Source organism: Podarcis vaucheri, assembly GCF_965113315.1.
Source record: "Podarcis vaucheri genome assembly, chromosome: 7".
Taxonomy (NCBI): Eukaryota; Metazoa; Chordata; class Lepidosauria; order Squamata; family Lacertidae; genus Podarcis; species Podarcis vaucheri.
In genome coordinates this window covers 20707224-20725479 of record NC_138765.1, presented here as the reverse complement: position 1 = coordinate 20725479, position 18256 = coordinate 20707224, and the positions used below count along the sequence as shown (strand labels likewise).

General features: G+C 46.2%; 2 protein-coding genes and 1 long non-coding RNA gene across 3 annotated transcripts; 2 read left to right on the top strand and 1 right to left on the bottom strand.

Annotated features, from left to right (window-relative positions):
* The first annotated feature begins 40 nt into the window (after nucleotides 1-40).
* On the top strand, nucleotides 41-5364 carry COX6B1 (cytochrome c oxidase subunit 6B1). The gene is made up of 4 exons (XM_082232562.1): nucleotides 41-195; nucleotides 3650-3765; nucleotides 4328-4428; nucleotides 5115-5364. The coding sequence occupies exons 2-4, from the start codon at nucleotides 3660-3662 to the stop codon at nucleotides 5166-5168; spliced, it is 261 nt and encodes an 86-aa protein (XP_082088688.1). The 5' UTR covers nucleotides 41-195; nucleotides 3650-3659; the 3' UTR covers nucleotides 5169-5364.
* Nucleotides 572-3643, bottom strand: LOC309537671. The gene is made up of 2 exons (XR_014221965.1): nucleotides 910-3643; nucleotides 572-862 (listed from the first exon to the last, which is right to left on the bottom strand). It is a non-coding gene; the product is annotated as an uncharacterized lncRNA (long non-coding RNA).
* A 1432-nt stretch (nucleotides 5365-6796) lies between the features above and the next one.
* Nucleotides 6797-17441, top strand: RBM42 (RNA binding motif protein 42). Its single transcript, XM_082232433.1, has 10 exons — nucleotides 6797-7037; nucleotides 7831-7984; nucleotides 9628-9715; nucleotides 10521-10586; nucleotides 11912-12072; nucleotides 12925-13065; nucleotides 13506-13712; nucleotides 14318-14438; nucleotides 14911-15105; nucleotides 16937-17441. The coding sequence occupies exons 1-10, from the start codon at nucleotides 6877-6879 to the stop codon at nucleotides 17047-17049; spliced, it is 1407 nt and encodes a 468-aa protein (XP_082088559.1). The 5' UTR covers nucleotides 6797-6876; the 3' UTR covers nucleotides 17050-17441.
* The last annotated feature ends 815 nt before the right edge of the window (nucleotides 17442-18256 follow it).

The window sequence follows — 18256 nt, the reverse complement described above, 5'->3', positions numbered from 1 at the left end:
TACCCGCCCGCCGCAAATCTTTCCTCGAACGCCTGCGATCGCGGAGAAGGCTTGTCCATCACGCCGTTGCGCCCGCCTTTTCCTGCGCCGCTCTACAACCCCCGCCCTCGTTTGTTCCGGCACAGTCGCGGCCGGTCTACGGGTGAAAGTCACTTTGAGGGAAGAGCCTTGAGTGCCGCTGCTCCCGTTGGTGAGGTGCGAAGCGCGGAGGCCCGAGGGAGCCCGGGCCGGGAGGAGGATGGGAAGCCGGAGCTCGGAGGGCTGGGCCCGGCCTTCTCTCGGAGACGGGCCGGGGTTTGGGTGCTGGTTGCCGCCAGGCCGGACTCCTTCCTTCCCTTCCAGGGGAACCGGCCGACGGCGGCGCTCAGGGCCCAGAGGCTGGAGGGCGGGCGAGGGGAGGGAGCAGGGAAGCCCCGGTTTCGAATCCCGCCAAGGAGGCTTTTCCAAGGCGCCCTTTTCTCGGCTCTCATCGCCCCCGTTCTGTAATACTGGAGCTTTAATCTTCCTCCGGGGTGCACAGGCTTCAGGCCTGGTGGGACCCGCTCTGCGTTTTTTTTTAAATCAATCAATCAATCAATCAATCAATCCCGCCCATCTGGCTGGGTTTCCCCAGACACTCTAGGCGGCTTCCAGCAAAATATTAAAATACAATAATTTAAGAAGACATGCGCTTAAAAGAGTGGATTCTGAGCCCAGGAACGCGATAAATTACACACACGAACACACACACAAGGTCCACTTCCGGGTGACTACCAATCTCACCCCAACACACACACCCCAGGAGCCTTAAATTATTTTAGCAATATATATTGGACGGCGGGGAGACTGGAACGCGCATGTATATATTTTGTTGTTGTTGCCACTCCTGAAACAGTTGGGCCAGGGCTCTTTGCTGAGGTACAGTGGTACCTCGGGTTACATACGCTTCAGGTTACAGACTCCGCTAACCCAGAAATAGTACCTTGGGTTAAGAACTTTGCTTCAGGATGAGAACAGAAATCGTGCTACGGTGGCGCGGCAGCAGCAGGAGGCCCCATTGGCTAAAGTGGTGCTTCAGGTTAAGAACAGTTTCAGGTTAAGAACGGACCTCCGGGATGAATTAAGTACTTAACCCGAGGTACCACTGTATTTGAAATCATCCAGGGATGTGCTGCTCTTTACTCACCCTTGATCCTGCAGGTATTAAAGTCAGAAGGGACCTCAGAGTTCCCTCTAGTCCAGCCTGCTTCTGGGTGTGAGAGGGACAGCCACTACTGCAGCATCCTTGATAGGTGGCAATCTAGCTTCTGCTTAAATCTCCTTCCATGGCAGGATGCTAAACAATCTGCACAAAATTAAGCACTCACCCCGTAATATTTAGTTTCCAGTTTCATACACATAATTAGAACTTCTGCTCCTATCTGCTGGAGCAACAGGAGATAGATTTGCCCCATGTGGCAGCTGGTCAGGTAATTGAAGGTGATTGTTGTGGCACCTCTTAACTGTCTCTTTGACAGTCTAAATGTAACCCATGCTTATACTTATGTTTCAGAATTGTTGCAATGCAATAATACTCAGGTGGCTTAAAAATACGATTAAAAAAAAGGTTTTTAAAAGATTATTTGTAAATACTATGTTTCTTTTCATTAAATCTGAACATAAGCATATTGGACATACAGTTAATCTCCAAAGTGAATCAGAGCCCCTTATTGTGCTAAAGGAGGCCTTTCCATATTAATGAAGTTATGAATATAATGAACCTGTAATGCATATCTACACTCTTAAGTGCTGTACAGGTCTTAGGATTTAACTGCTGTTTACGAAATATATGAAGAAGTCTCTGTGGGAAACTTTATTTAAATCAATGGTTTCAATTGCCTCCTTTCCTTTTCTGTCACCTTGATGTAATTCAAACATTGCTATTTATGCGTGAGATACTTTTGAGTGCTTTCTAATGTATTATTATTTGTTGTATAGTACATGTCTTTTTATTTGTTGTTGGGTTGCAAGAGGCTTTTTGCAGGTGACCTCCCTTTAGTCTTAGCAAGGCTGCTGTACATTTTTTTACTAGCGGTGTAAGAATTTTAGCAGGGAGTGCTCTTTCTGTCTGCATGCTTGGGCAAAAGCTCCCAGTGCTGAATTTCTGCCTGCTGCACAACTGTTGTAGGTGCAGCTGCATAGCTGAAAGAGTATTGGTGGTGGCATTTTTAGTGAAGCCCCAAAGAGCGCTTGCTCTTTATCCCACTGACCAGGTAAGGCAACCAGGTGGAATGGAAGGCTTCTGAAATGGTGCAGAAGAGGAGGCTTTGGTGGAGGCAGCTTTAATCAAACTTGCTGCAGAACTGACAGGTTGCACCTGCTGGAAGCCTCTGCTTATAGAGTTACTGAAGGTACAGGAGTACTATTCTTAATTGCTTCTTGCCATCCTACCAAGAAGTAACTATTGCTACTTTGGTGCATCTGAGATCAGGGAGCAAGACTTTTTAGGTATGCTTGATACACATGTTTCAGGTATGCAGTCATCAGGAGTGGGAGCAGGGCTTTTGGTTGCGTTAACTTCTTGTGCTGCAGATGTAATACTGGGAGCTGTCATCATGCTCAAGGCAGCTCACAACATGAAAATAATTAAACTACAAAAGTAGTAATGAACAGTAAATAAAACACGTCAAATAGTACACAACCAAACTGAACAATTGCCACATAAATCATATGATCTAAAAAAAAAAAGATACAAGAAAATTAGTATCAGCAATAGCAATAAAACCCACTGAACAATACCCCAAACCAAGAGTGTGTTCAGTAACTTCAGCTTTTGTAGCTGGAGTCAGCCAGGACCCCACCTTCCCAGGCCAGATGGAAAAAAAGCTAGCGGAGCAGGTCTTCCAGGACTCGCAGCAGTGCAGGTGCAAAGAAATTTTGCCCCTTCAGATGTTGCTGAACCACAACTCCCATCAGCCCCAGCAAGCATCACCATTTGCCAGGGATGTAGTTCAACATCTGGAGGGCCAGAGGTTCCCTTATACCTGCTCTGCATACTACTACTCTCCTTCCAGCATGTCCACAGCAATGTTGGGACTTGAAGCAATGTCCTTCTGGCCTCTTATCAGGCAGATATTGGGTGATGGGGTTTTAATATCGTAGATTTGTTAGGGGGTGGTGTACAGAGATAATACTGTGTTAATGTATTTCTTTGCTGCATGGATTGATAGGTATACATGTGTGTATGCGTGCTTGGTGGGCTGGGGTTAGAAAGCTAACAGTCAAGTAGATAAATAGGTACCACTGTGGCGGGAAGGTAAACGGCGTTTCTGTGCACTCTGGTTTCCATCGTGGTGTTCCGTTACACCAGAAGTGGTTTAGTCATGCTAGCCACATGACCTGGAAAGCTGTCTGTGGACAAACGCCGGCTCCCTTGGCCTGAAAACTAGATGAGCGCCCCAACCCCATAGTCACCTTTGTCTGGACTTAACTGTCCAGGGGGTCCTTTACCTTTTAAGCAGTGTTCTGCTCCCATGATCTGACTATGCTGCCATCCAGTTGTTGGAATGCTCCCTGAAGATATAAATATCTTTGGGACACATAATCCCTTAACATGGGATATGGCTTCTGAGCATTACTGCTGTGAATCTTCTGGGTCTTTTCACATTGCTGATTTTATATATTCTTTCAGAGAAGAGAACATGTCTGAAACCATAAAGGAAAAGCTGGAAAATTACCGAACGGCTCCATTTGACAGCCGGTTCCCCAATCAAAACCAAACCCGGAACTGCTGGCAGAATTATCTTGGTGAGTATAATTTATTTGTGTGAATTTTTGTATCCTTGGCTTAGTAATGATAAACTAGGACTATTCATCATCTGACATCTGAGTTGCCAGAGAAGTATAAAAAAGTAGTTGTCCTATTGTACTATGTCTGAATTTCCAAACTGCTGACTTTCACTATTGCAGGCAAGGTCCGTAGTGTACTGTGCAAGTCTTCCTAAAAGTTTCAGGCTGCAGCAGTTCTAGATCTGTGCATAAAATGAGGCAGTAAGTGGAAAAAATAGGAAAATGCAACAGGTCAGACCATAATATCACTATAATATCCTTATTACGAGAATGTGCAAGTGTTATGTATTCTTTTTTGTAAGTTGATCTGGGTAGTTTCTATAGTAGAGGAGGAAAGAAGGATTAAATAACAATAAAATAAGCAGAGATAGGCAAAAATAATGTCTGATGCCACCTTGTGCAGATTACATCAAAAGAGTCTTGCAAACAGTTTGGGGTTTAAAAAGCTGTCTCCTGGGCTCTGTACTAGAGGAGCTGCAGTGGTTGTCTTCATAAGTCTGAAACATTTCTCTCTCCACAGATTTCCACCGCTGTGAGAAAGCCATGAATGCCAAGGGAGGAGACCCTTATGTCTGCCAGTGGTACAAAAGAGTGTACACATCCCTTTGCCCCGTTTCTTGGGTACGTGAATGGAACTGAGCAGGGCTAAGGAATGTGAAAGAGAAATAGGTGTCAGGGTAAAGGATGGGCTTGATGGGTGGTGTTTGGCACATTTCAGTGCTCTGTTATTTGACTGGAGGGGAGGTTCTGTGGACCATGGGCTGTGCTGGGTGAAGCCTCAGAGATGCAATAGATAGATGCTTAATGTGTGTCAGAAAACTTCAATCTGCTCAAAATGATAACCACTAAAAACTATTATTTTGCATAAAATTAATAATGTGAGCCTGATGTGTTCCCATATTTTTAGCTGTATGTGGCAAAAGAACAAGGAGGATATGTATTGATAAGTGATGGGTAATAAAAGAATATAACTGGAACTACTACTATTTTCATAGTTTTGCCTTGGGGACCTTTTCATGGACAAATTGCAAGGTCAAAATTTTCTTAAATATGAAGATAAGCTAGATAGCTATGCAGGAAATATAAATATTACATTGCGAACATTGCAACATTTTGTAGGCAACTCCCACAAAACCCACAAATGAAGACTATTACAATCTATGGTTATGAGGATTAGAAATGTGATTTAATTTTCTACAAAGAAAGCTGCAGAATTCCATGTGAGGAGATCTGTAGTCTTAGTCACTTTGCCTCTGTACTAGCCCAGAAGATATGACTAATCAAAGAAGCTTATTGGTCTTTTACAGGTCACTAGCTGGGATGAACGCATAGAAGAGGGGACTTTTCCTGGCAAGATCTGATTGTCTTGCCCCTGCCAGTTGCTCCCTTTCTCATGACACTGCTGTGCTGCTGAGGTCTCCCCACCTAAATACGGTGACTGAAGGATAGTCTGAAATAATGCTTTTTCTTGGTCATGCTGACTTGAGCATCCAACATGATGTGACAGTGCAAATTCAAATAAAAGGCATAAAAACCTGTGGCTATGGTTTGTGTTAAGATCGGCTGATTACATGTGAATTTGTGGTATTGTTGTCAATGACTGGGGTGCTTCTTATAAGGTGTAGGATACACAACTCACATAATTTTCCACAGCACCCCTCCTTGCTTTGCCATAAACCACACCTCTCCACTTCCACTTGATAAGCAGTCTGGAATACTTTTGCACATGGGATTTCCTACTTGCTTGTTAGATTGGAGGCTGATCTGGCTACATCACAGCCAGCCTTCTCTTTCAGCTGGCCAGTTCCCACTTGGTGCTCATGATAAAAGAATGTTCCACAGGTTGTTTGGATATGTTATAATAAGTTACCTGAGCAGATGACAAAAGTCCTTGAATTCTGTACTTATGCAAGAGGCGGGAGCCTAGATAACACATTTTACAGAAGGGAGTTATTTTCCTGCTGGGCTTAAGGTATGACTTCATCACTGCTACTTTGGCACTGTAGCATAGGAGTCAAGCCCCCCCCCCAATTGATGGTCATTGCCAATTAAATGGTGCACTTGTGCCGCATCTTGTGATCGATTATGCGGGGAGAGGCTTACCTGCTCGCCCCCCCCCCCAATATTTTATTCAAGTTGGCATTCTTGCACTAAAGTGATATTTTTCTCACACTGTGAGAAGCCCTTCACCTGGACAAAAGGAAAACATTAGGAAGTTGATTGCTAGAAAGCAAGCCCTACTCAGGGTGATTCAGATTGCTGTGTAAATATCTGTAGGGCTGCATTGTAAAGTGACAGACCTATGTACATTTACTATTGAACTCTGTGGATTTTGCTTCTGAATAAACACACAAGGTAAGAATGAAAGCCTTGGTCTTCAGGGCTGATTGCAGCCCTCCACACCTCTCTTATCTGGCCCTTGGGATTCCTCCGGCCATTCCCCCTTTCCCTAGGCTGCATTTTTCACCATCACTGAGGTTCCTCTGTGTGCTTCTGCCTGGCTGTGAGGTGCTCCTTCACTCTGATAATGCCTCTTGCTTCCCTGGATGGAGAGGTGAATGGAAAAATTACAGCGCGATCCTATAAATCCCACAGATTAATCGAGCAGGCTCCCCCCTTCAGTTTCTTCCAACCAGGGGGCACCCAAGCCCCGCCCCTTCTGCTTAGCCCCGCCCCTTCTGCTTAGCCCCGCCCAGCGTTCTGCGGGAAACGGAACGCGACGTGTCCATAGAGTTAGCAATTTCTCAGTCACACTGCTGCAGTACTTAGCAGTACTTCCGGTCTTGACATTATTTCCTCACTCCTAGCAAAAAAAATAGGTTGCGGCCGAGTTTTCACCAGAGAGAATGACAAGGAAAGAGCGACACCGTCCTGCAACCATAGAGAGACGCAGCCTACGACAGCTCTCTGCTTGTACCGGAAGTTCTATTTTTTTCTCCTACCGTCGGCGAGGTGCGCCGGAAGTCTCCGGGTTATCGTCATCAGCTCTGAGCCGGAAGTAGTCTCGGGAGACGGTGGTCCATGTAGCTGTAGGAGCGGTTGCTACCGACTTGGAAGAGCACTTGAGCCATGGCGGCTCCGGCGATTCCGCCCCCTCCGCCGCCGGGAGGTCCCCCCGGGGTGCCTGGAGGGGTGCCCGGGAAAGGTCCACCGGCGGCGGCCGCAGGAGGCGGCGGCGGCGCGAAGAGTGGAGAGGAGAGACTGAAGGAAATGGAAGCCGAGATGGCCCTGTGAGTGAAGCGGGGAGGGCGCCCATGGAGGCTCCCATGGAGGGGCCCTGTGTTTGGGGGAAGGCAGCGAAAACCAGCCAAAATGGTTTCATGGACGGAGGTGATGGGAGCTGGAAGTCTGGGGACACCTGGGAGATTTCATTCAGGGGGGCCCTCCCTCCCTCCCTGTCTTACAATGTTGACAGTGAACACGCTGGAAAGAAAAGCGTTGCAGGTGCTAGGAAACGGGGCTGTGGAACCCAGGGCAGTGTTGGTAATGGGAGCTCCGAGTCTCCCTTGCGAGCTGGGATGCTTCCAGTTCAGAGCCCACCTTAGCCTTGTTCTCAGAGCTTAGGCAAACCATCCTCCTTTTTTGCCTCCTGATTTCAGTATGGGGCAGAGGTGTTCTGAAGTGAATATTTCTCCAAACAGCCCACTTTACAACTCTTGGTGTGGTTTGTCAATAGATTTTAAAACATTTTATGTTCTTGTCTGGTGGTGGTGGTGATTATTATTTGGTATTTATATCATGCCTTAATAGAAGTTAAAGTAGTGCCCATGGCCCACTTCCCCCTCATTTTATTTCCTCAACAAACCCGTGAAATTGATTAGGATGAAAGGTGATGTAGATTCCAGAGTGAGCTTTGTTGCTGGAGGGGTGGGATTTGAACTTGGCCCTTCGTGGTCCTCAGCATGGATATAATAAAATCAATCAAAATATAAAGCCAGTTGTTCAGATTAATAATGGAATGGTGTATGTGGGGCATTTGTATGGCAAAAGAATCATATAAATGCTATGGGTTTTTGTTTACAGGTTTGAGCAGGAGGTGCTGGGAGCTCCAGTATCCTTGCCTCCTGTTGCCCCTGTGGTAGAAGCTGTCCCAGTTGCCCTGGCAGTGCCAGCTGTGTCTGCAGTCCCCCCAGTCCCTGTCATCCGACCCATCATTGCCACCAACACCTACCAACAGGTGAGGAGTCTGCTTGAGACTTACCTTTTGCAATGCAGGAAGCTTGCTGGACAGCTTTGAGGGACAGGGCTGTAGCTCAATGGTAGAAAACGTATTTTGCATGCAAAAGGTCCTAGGTTGAAATCCTAGCATCTCCAGTTGGGAATGGGGAAAAATCTCCTGCCTGAAACTCCAAAGAGCTGCTGCCCATGAGTACTGTATAGATAATGCTGAGCTAAATGGACCAGTGGTCTCACTCTATATAAAACAGTTCCTGGCTTTCAGTAGAAGCCTTGAAATCTGGTGCAGGTGAGGAAAGCTAGGCTTTGGAATTAGAGGTTCAGATTACACATTTGTAATCTTTTAAATATATTGGTGCTGTCACTTTTCCACTTTGGCTGAAGCAGTAGGTGTTGATTTAGGTTTTCTATTTTTTAAAAACAAAGTAATAATAAAGTAGAAATAAAAATATGCACCCCCCAGACCATTCCATTATAACTATCCAACCTTCCAAAATTTCAACACCTCTTGCGATAGTTTGACTCCTTTCCATTTTAACAGCACAAATTCTACAAATATCTTCCATATCTCCTTAAACTCATTTCTCCTGCATATTCCCCGTCTTACCTTAATAGCACATGTTAATTTGTCATTAATTGCTATATCCCACACCTCTTTATACCATTCTTCCATTTTATATTCACCTTTCCCCTTGTTTATTTGTAGTATTTGCTGTTTTTCCCTTTCAAGTTCTTTTGCTTCAATTAAATCTAGTCTCCAACCCGGTATCAGGCTTCAGGCCTGGAGACCGGAAGTAAGAGTAATTAATTATATTCAATTATTTACTCCAAGATTTCCAAATATTTTATTGTCCTGGGTATTGATCCTTTCTTTTTTACTTCTACTATTTAAATGTAAGAGGTCCAATAATTTCTAACTGTCCATTTTTTTGTCTTCACAAGCCCTTTGCTTTAGATTCTTTTCCAGCCAATAAGTTTGACATCTGGCCCAGGGCTTGTGTCTAGCCCATAAATTAAGTAGTAATGTTTATTATTTCACTACTCCAGATTACATTCCTGCTTGAAAAGTTCTTAAGGACTGACCTGTATTCTTTGCTTCGTAATACTTGTTCTTCAGAGTGAGAAATCCATCCTTTAAAATATTTTCTCTCAGAGCTCTCAGTTTCTGCTGCTTACTCCATGGCCAGCAGAGCCTGCTCCCCCTGCCCCGATTTAGGTTTTGATCAGTGTTTTGAAACAGGAGAATATTTCTTTTTAGCACATAGGTAATACAGTGTGGTGTCATTCTACAACAATTCATTTCTATAGGACTAACACTGTGTTTTTCTCTTCATTGCTACCTCACTCATTAGGTTGTGACGTGCAAGTCCTCTTTCAATCATGCCACTTTTATGTTCTATCCAGCACCTATCATGCTGCTGAGTGCAAGGCAGAATTGGCACATACCATGCAAGTTAGATAGGCATTTGATCTTCAGGAAACAAGGATTACAGATAGTGTAGGGTTTTGGTCTGATGCAGCAGAGCTGCCCTTAGGAAGCTGGGGTGAGGAGGATGAATGTGTGAATACTAAACTTTCGTACTTGACTGATCATCATACTTCGCTGACATCTGTTCTTGCCATTTGTTTCTTTTTTTCTTCCAGGTCCAGCAGAGTCTTGAAGCCCGAGCAGCAGCGGCAGCCACAGTGGTGGCCCCCATTGTGGCTCCTCCAGTGCCATTTGTGGGCCCAGGTATATAGCCAGTGCCTTTGTAATTCTATTCTTACCAGAAGGATGTGAAGCCTGTGTCCCTCCAGTTGTTGGACTCCCAGCTTTCATCAGCCTCAGCCACCATGGTTGGGGCTGGTGGAAGTTGTAATCCAGTGACCTCTGTAGGGTCACAGGTTCCCCACCACAACTGCAGTTATGTCAGATATTAAGTTGTGTCCCACCCAAAATGCTTAAGAGAATAACCAAGCAATTAAAACAGATTAATAAATTGTTAGGGTGCTAAGATCACATCAGCAGAGGAATGAGAAAGCTGTGGCCCTCCAGCTATTGCTGAACTGCATTTACCATCATTCCTGGCCTTTGACCATGTTAATTGGTGCTGATGGGAGTTGAAAGTCCAGCATCTGGAGAGCCACAGGCTCCCCATCTCAACTAAACCGAAAGAGCTAGGAATAAAACATTCAAGAACGTACAGGTCATAGGCCTGAAAGAAGAAATAAGTTTTCAGCTAGCTTCAGAAGAGCAAGAGGGAAGTGTTCAAAGAGGAATTCATACTTTTAAGTGTTTCCTCCAATCACACCTCATATGGAGGCAGGGCATGCAGAAAGGGACTCTCCAGCTGACCTCAGTGGCCAGGCAGGCTCATATTGGAGAAGACGATCCCTTCAAGTATACTGGTTGTCAGTCATTTAGGTTTTAAAGGCTAATTGCCAGCACTGTGAATTCAGCCTGGAAACAGCAAAGTTGATATAAAAGAGCAGAGATTGTGAAATGGGCTTTGTATGTCCAAGGGCCTTGAAATCCATTCTCTCTTCCCCCCCCCCAGCTGTCCCCCCACAACGGCCCCCCATCCTCCGGCCGACCTTTGTGCCTCATGTTCTGCAGAGATCCGGTAAGGTGTCTTTTTTATTATTTGTTGGTTGGGTTCACCGTTTTGCAAGGAACATGGAGTGGGAGGTTTGGTGGGATTCTGTGGAGGCAGATAGGAAGCCATGATTCAGTGGGAGTGCACATGATTTGTATGGATGAAGGTTCAGGTTCAATCCCCGGGTTGAGGATATTGAGTAGCTGGGAACAGCCTCTGCTTTGAAGTTGATGGCAAGGTGCTGGTGGTCAGGATTAGTCTGATTCACTATAGGTCTTCTTATTAAGAGTAAGGATGGGGAATCTTTGGGCTTCCTGAAGTTGTTGGGCTGCAGCTCATGTCATCCTTTACCGTTGACCATGCTGGCTGGGCTGTTGGGAGTTAAAGTCCAACAGCATCTGGAGAGCCACTTTCCCCATCCTTGATGTAATGTATCTTCTTCCTATTCAGCACAGACGTAGGCTTTCTTTCACCGATCCTCTTCCTGTGACTCTTCCTGATAAGCAGGTTTATCTTAAAAAGAAAAATCCATTGGGTTTCTAGCCATGTTTCCATTATAGCACAAGGTATGGGTGGCTTTAAAGAGTGTTAGCCTTCTTCCCCATGGATTTTCTATTGATGGCTGCTAGGAACGATGGCTGTGTCCACTGTTTGAGACAGTATGCCTATGAATGCCAGTTGCTGGGAACCAGAAATTTGGAGAGTGCTGTCACTCTCAGGTTCTTCTTGTGGGCTTCCCATAGATATCTTGGTTGGCCACTAGGAGAACAGAATGTTGGACTAGATGGGCCTTTGGTGTGATGCGCGTATTGTGCCTCACGGCATTTGCACAGAAGTTGGGAAGAGGCCTCCATACCCTGTTGTCTCTGGGGCTCTCAGGGAATCCAGAGGCGTTTTGGGGTTCAGCTGACTTTGAAGGAAAAACCAATAATTTCTTCCCCTTTGAGCCACAGCGTATTTTATTTATTTTTTAATTTCTAAACTGCTTTATATTTTTAATAAAAACCTCAAAGTGGTGTACAGCATATTAAATCAATAAATCAATAAAATAATAGCCGGGCGATGTTCCTCCGGCCTCATGAGGAGCCTCTTCAGTAGGGCTGGTGAATCTGGGCCTCGCCTCCTAGGCCAGGTGGAAAGGGCCTTGCAGGGAGCGTATAAACCAGCCAATGAATGGAAAGTATGTTTTTCTGAATGCAAAGCTTTTTAATTACATTTCTAAACTGTCCGGCCAAGGGTCTAGAAACTGAAAACAGAAAGCACCAGAAATATTTTTAGATGCCTTTATTGGTCAGTGTGCTGAGTGTTGCCTAACACTGATTTCTAATTATTACTGAATTTTCTTTTTGCAGGTGGCCCTCGTCCTCTGCCAATGCGCCCTCCTCATCACCAGTCTATGGTGGGTCCCCCCATGTCAGGCCCCCAGGGCCCCCCAATGCTTATGGGCCCCCCAATGCAGAGAGCACCTGGCCCGCCCCTAGGGGGCATAGGGCCCATGAGATCTGGTCCCCCGGTGAGTTTCTTTTTCTTTGGTGAGAGGGCAGGGATGGTATCTGTTTTTCCGGTTTTTGAGGCTGCTCTCTGCTTCTGTGCCAGAGTTCACTCAGAGGGGAATAGATTGGGACATGCCAGTGGAGACCAAAGGGGAATACATGGGGCTATTGGGAAAGAAGCAGGAGGGAACTGCCCTCTCTTTAGCCCAGTGTTTCTCAAACTTGGGTCCCCAGCTGTTATTGGTCTACAGCTCCCATCATCCCTAGCTAGCAGAACCAGAATCAGGGATGATGGGTGTTGTAATCCAACAACAGTTGGAGACCCAGGTTTGAGAAACCCTGCTTTTCTAAAAGTTTGATTCAGAACTATTATCAAGCAACAGGATGTGCCCAACGGGGGCAGGTGACTGGGGATGAGAGCTGGAGATCATCCTTTATTATGCTGCCAGAAATGAACAGTTTGAGTATTTGGCGCTATGTGGCTTAGCTGCCTCTGTGCTGTAAAACCCATGACTTGCCTTACTCCTACTGAACCTTCACAAGCATATACAAGGGGAAAGCTTTATGGGAGTGGCTGGTGTTTGATCTTATTTACGTAGGTTCCCCCCCACACACACTTCAGCCAAAAAAATTCTCCCAGATCACTAGTATAACAGAGTAGTCCCTATCCTTAAGTTTGAAGTCTAAAGGTGCAAGGTATGAAAGAAAAATGCATTAGAAAGTGGAATGAAATAAGCAAACTTGGGCGCAAGCTCTCACGTAACAGAGACTTGCAGGTTCAGAGTGGGATGGGGACTTGATCAGCCTCAAACTTCAGATATTAGCATTGAACTTGCAAAACTGACACTGATTGCTGCCTGCTTTTTGGCTAGGTTGGGCCAGGGATCCCCGTCGGTCCTCTGGCGCCGCTGGTGCCTGTTCCTCGACCCGTGGTGGTGCCCCCCAAAGTGAACCCCACTGTCATCCAGGCCGCTCCCACAGTGTATTCTGCCCCGCCAGTGAAGAAGCAAGAGGTTAGTAGTGAGCACGCCAAATGAAGGCCACATTATTTTTTATTATTACTATTTATTGCATTTGTATCCCATCTTTCCCCCCCCCCAAGGATCTCAAGTACGTGGTTCTCCCCCTATCCATTTTATCCCCCCAACAACCCTGTGTAGTAGGTTGGGCTGAGACTTGGCAGGGACTGAACAAGGTCACCCAGTGATCATTATGGCAGAGGGGGTATTTGCTTCCTGGGTCCTAGTCCGACGCTCTAGCCACTACACACACAGTTTAATTCCCCCAAGTGTCCAGTGGGTGGATCCTTTCTGATAGCGTGCGGGAAGTTGTTGAACTGCGCCGCTTAAGATTACCTTTGCTGGGCAGTTCTGGCAAGGTGGAGGCATCTGAAAAAGGGCCTCCGATCTGTACTACAGCGGTGACATCACAGCCCTTCCTCTTCCCTCTGCAGGAAGAGCATCGGGAGCCCCCGCCCCCCGTGGTGGAGGAGAAGGAGCCAGTTGGGATGGAGGAGCCTGTGATAGGTCCAAGTATGCCGGAGGCGGAGCCCGTTCCAATGGTGGATGTAAGGAGCCTGCAGCCACTACGTGGGCACGAGCAGCCCCCCGCGCGGGGGAAGCGATCCCGGGGGCCCGATGCTGGATTTGTACCTGTCGAGGTAAGGAGCAGTCGTGGCTTCCCACTAGAAATGGGCAGAAACTGGTGGGGAAGTGAGGTGAGATACCTCTGCAGCAGAAGTTGCTCCCACTTACAGTCACCACACAGAGGCAGCTTAAGATCCAAAACAGTTTACTGCTGTAGAAGATAAGGCTTCAGTAAAGCAGCTCCAGATGTTGATATATACATACAGCTTGTATGTAGACTTCTTATTCCACAAGGTATATACATACAAGTGAAAAATATTTCTATATTCAAGATATAACACAGACTCCAACTCATGGACAGACTCACAGGCCAACACACTACAGCAAAAGACCATGAGCTGGCATGCCTTAACACTGGGCTGTAACCATAGCAACAGGCTTGACTGACCTTGTATCTGTTGGCTTATCTCATACATGGGTGATTTATGCTCATGAAGGAAATTAGCTCCTTCCTCCATGTCCAGTTCCTCCAACAGGGTAAATGAGAATGTGAGGGGGAAGAGAGTCTGGTTCAGTCAGCCTACCTACTCAGAGGTCACCAGGCTAGAAACAAATTTTCATTTGAAACAAATTATTGAAGTGGTATTTTGCCTAATCAGCACATTCTCTCTCTTCCCAGCCTGTTGTAGAGAGCACACCTGAGGACAAGAAGAAAATGAAGCAGGAAAAGCTCAAGCGCTGCATCCGCACAGCTGCTGGGACATGCTGGGAGGACCCCAGCCTCCTTGAATGGGATTCTGGTGAGTGTCCATCGTCACGTGGGTTGGTGAACAGTCAAAAATACTGGCAAGAATCCTCATTGCAAGGGACTGTTCCCTCAAGCTTGGGGTTAGTTGCCATCAGTGGTTGACAATAAATGCTTTCATATTTAAATTTCTGTTTGAAATAAATGTTAATTCCTGGTTAACAAACTTCATCAAGCCAAACTTGGCTTTTGAGACTTGGATAAGAAACTATTAAAATTAGACAGGTTTGAGGGAAATAACACACAATTTTACTGCTGTTTGAAGGCTGAGGAGTCACAGAAGACACTGAGGACTAGTACCTTGACTGCTGCAAATCATCCTGCTTTCCTTTTGCCCATATACTTTGCCGTCTTGAGGGCCAGAAACTTGTTATGCCAGGAAGGGGTTCAACAAATTGTCAAAACGGCCAATTGCCCAGCCTCATGTTGTGTGCTCTTCCTCCCTTCCTCTCCACCCCCCCCCCCAGATGATTTCCGGATCTTCTGTGGCGACCTGGGCAATGAAGTGAATGATGACATCCTTGCACGTGCTTTCAGCCGCTATCCCTCCTTCCTGAAAGCCAAGGTTATCCGGGACAAGCGCACCGGCAAGACGAAAGGCTATGGCTTTGTCAGCTTCAAGGACCCAAACGACTATGTCCGTGCCATGCGGGAGATGAATGGTGAGATGCTGCGGGTGGGGAGAGCTAGGAGCTGTACAGGGCCTGGAATCACTCGCTCCCAGTGGAGCCCCTGCTCTGCTGAAGTGGGGAAAGATCATGGGTCCGGGGCAGAGCATGTACTTTGTATGAAGACAGTCCCAATTTCAGTTCCTGCCATTTCCAGGATCAAGTAGCAGGCAATGAGAAGAACCTTTGCTTGAGACTTTGGAGCACTGCTGCCAAACAGATAAAGCTAGACTAGACAAACCCAGTACAGTGGTACCTTGGTTCTCAAACTTAATCCGTTCTGGAAGTCCATTACAAAACCAAGGCGTGCTTTCCCATAGAAAGTAATGCAAAATGGATTAATCCGTTGCAGACTTTTAAAAACAACCCCTAAAACAGCAATTAAACATGAATTTTACTGTCTAACAAGACCATTGATCCATAAAATGAAAGCAATAAACAATGTACTGCAGTCACACAATCAATCAATCAATCAGTAGGTGAACTGGGTTCTATGCAGTCACAAAAACCAAACAAAAAGCTGCAAAAACAAAACACAAAATAAATAGCAAAAACAGACAGACCTCAAAACGGAAGCGTGGCACTCAAAATGGAACACTTTCGGCTTCCGAAAAACGTTCACAAACTGGAACACTTACTTCCAGGTTTGTAGTGTTTGGGTTCTAAATTGTTTGAGTACCAAAGTGTTTGAGAACCAATGTACCACTGTAGTCTGTATCAGGCAGCTTCCTGTATTTAAGGCAGCAATACGTCTACTTGTTTTCTGAATCTTTCCAAGGTTCAATACTACAGGGAAATGGCCAGCTCCTCACCTGCCAGCACTGTTGTGCTGGATCTTGAAAGCCCTCATAGCATCTTCAAAGCTGCTGCTTATTATTACTATTACTATCATTGTTTACTGCCTAAGGTCCCAGGGCAGGTCATAACACTTTAAAGTGCAACATTAAAAACAGATTATAATCCTAAATGTAGGGTGGGTCCTAAAATACAGCATCTCGGGTGCCAAAGGACAAGGTAAAAGAGGTGTGTCTTCAGCATATGATGGAAACTGTAGAATCATAGAATCATAGAATCATAGAGTTGGAAGAGACCACAAGGGCCATCGAGTCCAACCCCCTGCCAAGCAGGAAACACCATCAGAGCACTCCTGACATATGGTTGTCAAGCCTCTGCTTAAAGACCTCCAAAGTAGGAGACTCCACCACACTCCTTGGCAGCAAATTCCACTGTCGAACAGCTCTTACTGTCAGGAAGTTCTTCCTAATGTTTAGGTGGAATCTTCTTTCTTGTAGGGAAGGTGTCAGAGGCACCTCTCTGGGTAGGGAGTTCCACAGACTAAGAGCTGCCACAAAGAATGCCTTTTCCTGGGCTGCAGCCACTGAGCTTTTGAAAGCGATGGAACTATCAAGAGGGCTCACTCTGCTGATGTTCAACACCTGAAAGGATCTGTAACATGACATACATCTCGATGAGGGAGCAGGCCAAGGCTGTCTGGAAACATGTGTACCTCTAATCTGGTGTACATTTTGAGGAATATGACTGACTTCAGGTGCTCCTTCTTGGGGAAGTCTCTAGGGTTGCTCAATTCCCACATTAGTTGTCTTTTTTGATGGCGTAACTGGAGGCCATTGGCACAACGTATTACGTTGAAGCCCTGGGGTGTCAGCCAGTGAATTAACCGAGGGCGGCTTGGGAAACAGCTCCACGTTTCTCCAGCCACACAAGGTGAGCTGGCTTGGACAGGACAGTCTTACTGAACCTTCCTTCCTCTCTCTCTGCCTCCCCGCCAACCTCCCCACTGCCCTTCCTTGTGTGTCTGTGGCAGGAAAGTATGTCGGCAGCCGGCCCATCAAGCTGCGCAAAAGCATGTGGAAAGATCGCAATATTGATGTGGTGCGCAAGAAACAGAAGGAGAAGAAGAAGTTGGGGCTGAGGTAACGAGGTGCAGGATGATGTTGTATGCTGTTCACCCATGAGCCCCTTGAAGCAAGGAATTGAGTGTCTATAGGCCTGTTTGATCCTGCCCTCTGCTGGAGAAGAAGCAGACCGCAGGAAGAAGCTGCCGGCAAGAAATCGGAAGTGCTTTGTTACTCCATCAGTCCAAGGCCTATTCCGTGTAGAAGATATGTGTGTGTTCTCTCTGTCATACACAGACAAACCCTTCCCCATTAGCTCTGCAGTCTAATAGCAGCTTTGTGGGTTCAGTGCTGAGGAGTCGCAACCTGCAAACCCAGCTGGGGGATAGTTTGTGCGTAACGACAACTTCCGTGAACAAAAGTCTTCTTACCCAATAAAGTTGTGTGTATCTTTTTTTTTTCTTACTACATTCATTCAGCTTGTCTTCTGTGTAGTTATTCCCTTCTAGTTTCCCTCTGACCAATATGACCTATTGTGGGTCCCCCACATTAAAAAAAAAAAAATAAAGACAGATGCTGGAGTTTGTGTCCCTCCAGGCTGCTAGACTGCATCTTCCCTGACTATTGACCAGGGCTGGTGCAAGTTGGAGGCCACCTGGTTCCCCATCCCTGGGCTATATGGCCATCTGCCACATTCTTGTCTCTAGACAATTCCTTCTATTGTGGTGCCCCTTCTCCTGGGAGGAGAGTGCCTTCCTTTCCCGGTTGATAAAGCTTCTTTCTCCTCCATAAAGCTCTAACCCCATGTTGGTTCTAGATAGGACATAGCAGCCCCCAAGAGATTGCCTTGAGTCTGTGATACCAGTGGCTGAATCTTGTAGCCAGACTAGGCCTTGCGAGACCCCGGAAAGCCACATGTAGGGTTAACATGATTCCTGTGATGCAGTTGCTCAAAAGGAACCATTGTGGTTCTGGAAAGTGGGTTGTTGTTTCGTTTAGATTTTATCCAAAAGGGTTGACTTACAAGCAAAGTGTTTAGAGGTTAATATCCCCCTCTTATTTGATTTAACATTTAGCTTTCCATCCCTATTCTTCTCCACGCCCCCAAGGTGCCCCCTCTCCCCTCCAAGCAGAGCCCTCGTCAAAGTCCTAGGAAAGCAGCCTTCTTCCAGGTAAACCTGTTTGCCTCTACTCTGACTGGCAGCTTCTCTCCTTTTAAAGGAAATGATTTTCGAGCTGTTCTAGGAAATGCTGAGGTTTCTTGGAAGCTTATCAGAGGAAATTGGGGT

What these genes read in the sequence shown, in the direction of transcription:
- COX6B1 (XM_082232562.1), top strand. Translation starts at nt 3,660, where the DNA reads ATGTCTGAAACCATAAAGGAAAAGCTGGAAAATTACCGAACGGCTCCA. An exon ending in CTGCTGGCAGAATTATCTTG is followed by an intron (nt 3,766 to 4,327) that starts GTGAGTATAATT and finishes CTCTCTCCACAG; the next exon opens with ATTTCCACCGCTGTGAGAAA. An exon ending in CCCTTTGCCCCGTTTCTTGG is followed by an intron (nt 4,429 to 5,114) that starts GTACGTGAATGG and finishes GGTCTTTTACAG; the next exon opens with GTCACTAGCTGGGATGAACG.
- RBM42 (XM_082232433.1), top strand. Translation starts at nt 6,877, where the DNA reads ATGGCGGCTCCGGCGATTCCGCCCCCTCCGCCGCCGGGAGGTCCCCCC. An exon ending in AGTGCCATTTGTGGGCCCAG is followed by an intron (nt 9,716 to 10,520) that starts GTATATAGCCAG and finishes CCCCCCCCCCAG; the next exon opens with CTGTCCCCCCACAACGGCCC. An exon ending in CGCCAGTGAAGAAGCAAGAG is followed by an intron (nt 13,066 to 13,505) that starts GTTAGTAGTGAG and finishes TTCCCTCTGCAG; the next exon opens with GAAGAGCATCGGGAGCCCCC.